Here is a 4,710-nt window from a genome sequence, read left to right on the forward strand (position 1 = left end):
TACGTACTACTACGTAACGTTACGTTACGTTTGTTAGTTTTGTTAGTTAGTTAGTAGTACGTCGTCGGTCGGTACGTACGTACGTCGTAGTGTTGTGTGTGTGTGTGTGTGTGTGTGTGTGTGTGTGTGTGTGTGTGTGTGTGTATGTATGTGCGTGTGACCAATTCAGCATGACCACAACTGTCTGGATATAGTAAAGTGGCAGAACGCTGTCCCAGGTGGACATGTACATCCATTATAAAGTTTGGTAAATCCGCTTTCAAACAAACTTGAGCTATTTTCCCATTTAATCATCCAAAATCGGAAAATAAAAACGTTAATCGCCAGCGATGACTCGTATTCTGAAATATATTTTGCGAATCAAATATATTTCAAAAAACATTCCTCTACATTCTCTACAATATTGAAAATCGCTGGCGGTTGCAAATGGTGAAAAAGACATAAAGAGATTCTTTATGATTCTTACTAACGCATGAGAAAAGTGCTTCTAGGGTATGCCTATAAAGAAAAAAGGGAGTGAGGGATAAAATTTTCACGAAAAGGTTCTTAGCATAATGATAAGAGAGAGAAATTCCCCATTATTTCTAATTTATATTATCTTTGTAGTTAATAACTTTGGGTAAATATATGTGTATAATTTAGAAAAAAATTTACTCGAGATAATATTGAGTAGTTGAATAAAATGAGGCGATATAATATACTTTATCATATATTTTATCATATTGCTTCTTTCCAAACTAGATGTCACTAGCTTGCACTCCTATAAAAAGCGTCAAGATATTATTATATATGCCATCAATATATATATGTATATTAAATTTAAAAAGCGGAAAATAAAATTTTAAAAAGCATCAAATTTACATTTTACCAATAATTATGTTTTTTAAATGATTAAATAAGCAGCGAATTTATTATTGCTATTGCTTCTGCTTTTTTTTTATTATAGATAAAAAAATCAATTCCGAATAATTATATAGAGAGATATTTATGAAACTATATTTAAAACTAAATTTAAATAGTGTCGAATGCTATTGAATGACATCATACGTATCGAATCCCGGAAATTCCGTCACAAGTTTCAGGAACCTCGGAACACCTCTATCGATCACGCAGATATTTGTGCTTTTATTTAACGTTCACGACAAAACGCGTCATCTCTTTTGCGATAACAACAATTGGCGATGATTATCAAAAGGTTAAGGTTGTCAACGCGATAGAATGGTATTTCCCTGCGCGTTCACCTCTAAGATTAATTACATACTATATAACGGACGATGAAGGAAAGGACATGCATTCAGATGTCTTTCATCTCAAGTGATGTTTCAAATTCAGCCCAACGGCGATCATAAGCGTCGCCCAATAGTTTTGACGTCGAGTGGTGTAGAGACAAATGCTTTCGATGTTTTCGCCAGTTACGAATATTGATTTTCGACTTTCGAGGTTTCTGGAGCAAGCTCGACGCAGCTGTGACGCAGGCGTCGACGTCGACGCCGACGCAACATGGCGGAGCCAGCCGCCGTTTGCTGGCTGGACCATCAGGCATCATCTGGTTGATTTTTTGCAACTGTCACGTAAGACTCGCGTGTGAATCGCGCGAAAGCAATCTCGAAGATGTGAGTTGTCCACTTATTGTCGGATCGTTACAATTAGTTTAGTCTCGCGACGAAGCCAGACCCCTTCGAGATGAACATGAATGTGCACGTCCTTATCACATGCTTCCTGCTTGTCACATTAATGGCTCTTATGAACGGTAAGTGTGGAAGATTTTGAATAAAAATGTAATTGTGCGATATACTGTCACAATTAATGGATGTAGTCGAGTAATTCTGGCGAAGTCTAGCGCCAAGGCACTTTTTTCGGAAGCTTGGCAGCGCCACGGTACTTTCTACATGTAATCATATAAAACTAATTTTATATGTTATGTAATAGGACGGTAAGAAGGAAAAGAAACATTTAAATATTTGGTAAAACCTGAATTTCGACATGGCAATAGCGTAATTAAAGCATCCAAGCTTGTCCCCCCCCCCCCTTTAAAGATATCGAAAAAATATCAAAAAGATATATGATTCTGAAAAGATATTTAGGAAGAACTATTGTTCAATTCTTTTTGATATAAACCTGAAACAGAACAATGAAATTTTTTAACACTAGGATTGCCCTAAAAGCATCTTTGTTTTAAATACTTTTATCTCAATAAATTTATCTTTGATGATTCACGAGCGCAAAAAAATAATTATTAAATGTATTAAAAACGAAAAGAATTTATAAAAGATAAATTATCTGTAGAATATAATCTACAATTTTTTTCTCTTTTTTCTTTTTTAAGTTTTCAATATATGTTTCTAAAAGTTATATTTTTGGAATGCAGGAATATGATTCGATGACAAATTTGCCATCATTTTAGAATGAGCTATTTATATTAAAAAATTGGCCAAAGATCAGTTTCTCAAAGTTATTCTTGCTTCATATAAATTATAACTATCTGAAACAGTTGAATATCTGCAAAATAATGAGTTAATATGTTTTTTTACATACTGTTGCAATATTATGTTCATTCTAATTATTAAAATATTTTTACATATATGATTTTAAATAAAATTAATTAATATCTAATTAATTAATTTTTATGTATCTTTTCTGTTTTGCTTTATGATAAACTTATATGAAATCTTTATAACAAGCATATATGTATATAATTAGCACATTAGATTAAATTAGTAAAAAATAAATTTGCTAACTTTTTTATACAAACGTCCTACTTTCTATGCGTTTGAACTTTTGATATAATTGTATCGATTACATATGCATGTATATATATCGATTACATATGCATGTATATATACGTAATACGAATGGCTTTTATAATAAAACAGGACAGCTAATGTCAAAAGAGCATCGGACCCACGCGGCTTCTGAAAGAGCCAACGACTTATGGTGTTATCAGTGCTTCACTATGGATCACGGTGAGAAATGTATCACTGGCAATAGTGGCAATTTCAGTGACTACGAGCACAAATGCATGGACGACAGAAGAATCTGCATGGTAAGACGAGATAAGTTTGTACCTTTCGTTCTTACACTCGATTAGCGTCAAATGCAACAATCCTTCTATATTAAGATTTGCATCATAATTTCTCATACAAACACATACACACCAAACATTTTATACAGAATACAATATTATGTAGAAACGTGATTGATGTGATTGACCTACTTTCAGAGGAAAATTGGAATAGTTACCAGTTGCTCCGAGTTAGTTGAAGCGAGATTTTAACGAACGAGTCCGTGATGAATTCTCATTTAATGCGAACTTGTTACGATAATTTAAACCTTGTTTATCTGAGCAAATTAATATATATAATTGAACATACATACAAACATCACGTTCAAGCGTTTATTTATTATTACATGCGGTTAAATTATTACATGCATGAGATATGTCATATCGTTTATTTATCGGTATAGCAATTGTCGAAATGCCAGTGATATAGAAAAGATTTCATTCATAATTTTTGATATAATGAGGGAATAATATGAAAAAATACCGTACAATTCTTCTAAAAATTTTTAATTTTTAATAGAAATGCTAATGTGTTCAAAATGCTAACTTAAAAAATCATAAATGATCTTTATACTTATTAATATTTTCGATATTATTTACACATACGCATTAAAAACAATCACTAAAAACAATCACTTTCGCAATATTCTGTTTTTTAAAAAAGACTCAATATCACACACATCGACAAAATATACAAAGTATGTAGAATCCGAGCTATTGGTTTTCCTTTGTGACATAAATCCTCGTATAAAATCCCACTGTTAAATTTTCCTACGCAGAAACATCGTTATGAAAGCTCTCAATAGTATATAAAGTCACTCATCCAGAAAAGATGATTACATAATGATGAAGCAAACAAGTTTCTTTTCCATCGCAGTTATGACTATATCATCTGATTTACAATGTAATTATGATAATCTCCTCTAATGTTTCCGAATAAATCTCATATGAGAGCTCCACAGAAGGACTCGCTCGGTAAAACTGCACACTTAATAAAATTGAAATACAATATGAATTCGTGCGTTGCAGGTAAAGCGATTTTCCTACACCACCAGCACCGAGAACTCGACCTCCAGTCCGAAGACGTGGTCTCTCCAAAGAAATTGCACGAACAAATGCGAGCCCGGGTGCATCGTGATCGGCGAACGCACCAAGCTCTATGCTTGTACCGCCTGTTGCGAGACTAATCTATGCAACAACGGTACCGGCACTGCCAACGACCTAACGATCAAAGAAATTGATCTCCTGCTAGCTCTTTTGCTCCAAGCTGTCTTGACCGTTATCATGTATCCATCCTGACAGTGTCAATAAAGCCTCTAATCACAATAATCCCCCCCACAACAATACATCCTCGTGGGCCATGGGTGCGGGCATCCGATGGCGCTTTGTTTTGTCTGCGTTTTTCGAAAGATACAATATATCCCGTGAAAATCTTTGAGCTTTACAATAAGCCATTATCTAAGTTTTAAGCAATTGACCAATCACAGTCGAATGTGAGAAGAATAATTAATTATGATTAATCAATTTTTTACGATTTAAAATTTAAAGCTTAGATAATGACTTATTGTAAATTGCCAATGACATTTCGCTGAGCGGATACGTAAAAATTGTTTTATATACATATGATATAGAATATAAATTGTATTGTT

General features: G+C 33.4%; 1 protein-coding gene across 1 annotated transcript; it reads left to right on the forward strand.

Moving 5' to 3' along the window:
- Positions 1 to 1,683: 1,683 nt before the first annotated feature.
- On the forward strand, positions 1,684 to 4,360 carry LOC105622173. Its single transcript, XM_012203603.1, has 3 exons — positions 1,684 to 1,750; positions 2,874 to 3,043; positions 4,091 to 4,360. Exons 1-3 carry the CDS (start codon positions 1,684 to 1,686, stop codon positions 4,358 to 4,360), a joined length of 507 nt encoding a protein of 168 aa, XP_012058993.1.
- The last annotated feature ends 350 nt before the right edge of the window (positions 4,361 to 4,710 follow it).

This window comes from Atta cephalotes (genome assembly GCF_000143395.1).
Source record: "Atta cephalotes unplaced genomic scaffold scaffold00041, whole genome shotgun sequence".
Lineage (NCBI taxonomy): Eukaryota > Metazoa > Arthropoda > Insecta > Hymenoptera > Formicidae > Atta > Atta cephalotes.

Excerpts from the sequence above, each read along its gene's own strand:
- LOC105622173 (XM_012203603.1), top strand. The coding sequence starts at position 1,684 with ATGAACATGAATGTGCACGTCCTTATCACATGCTTCCTGCTTGTCACA. Across the intron at positions 1,751-2,873 it reads ATTAATGGCTCTTATGAACG|GACAGCTAATGTCAAAAGAG; the intron begins GTAAGTGTGGAA and ends ATAATAAAACAG. Across the intron at positions 3,044-4,090 it reads ACGACAGAAGAATCTGCATG|GTAAAGCGATTTTCCTACAC; the intron begins GTAAGACGAGAT and ends CGTGCGTTGCAG.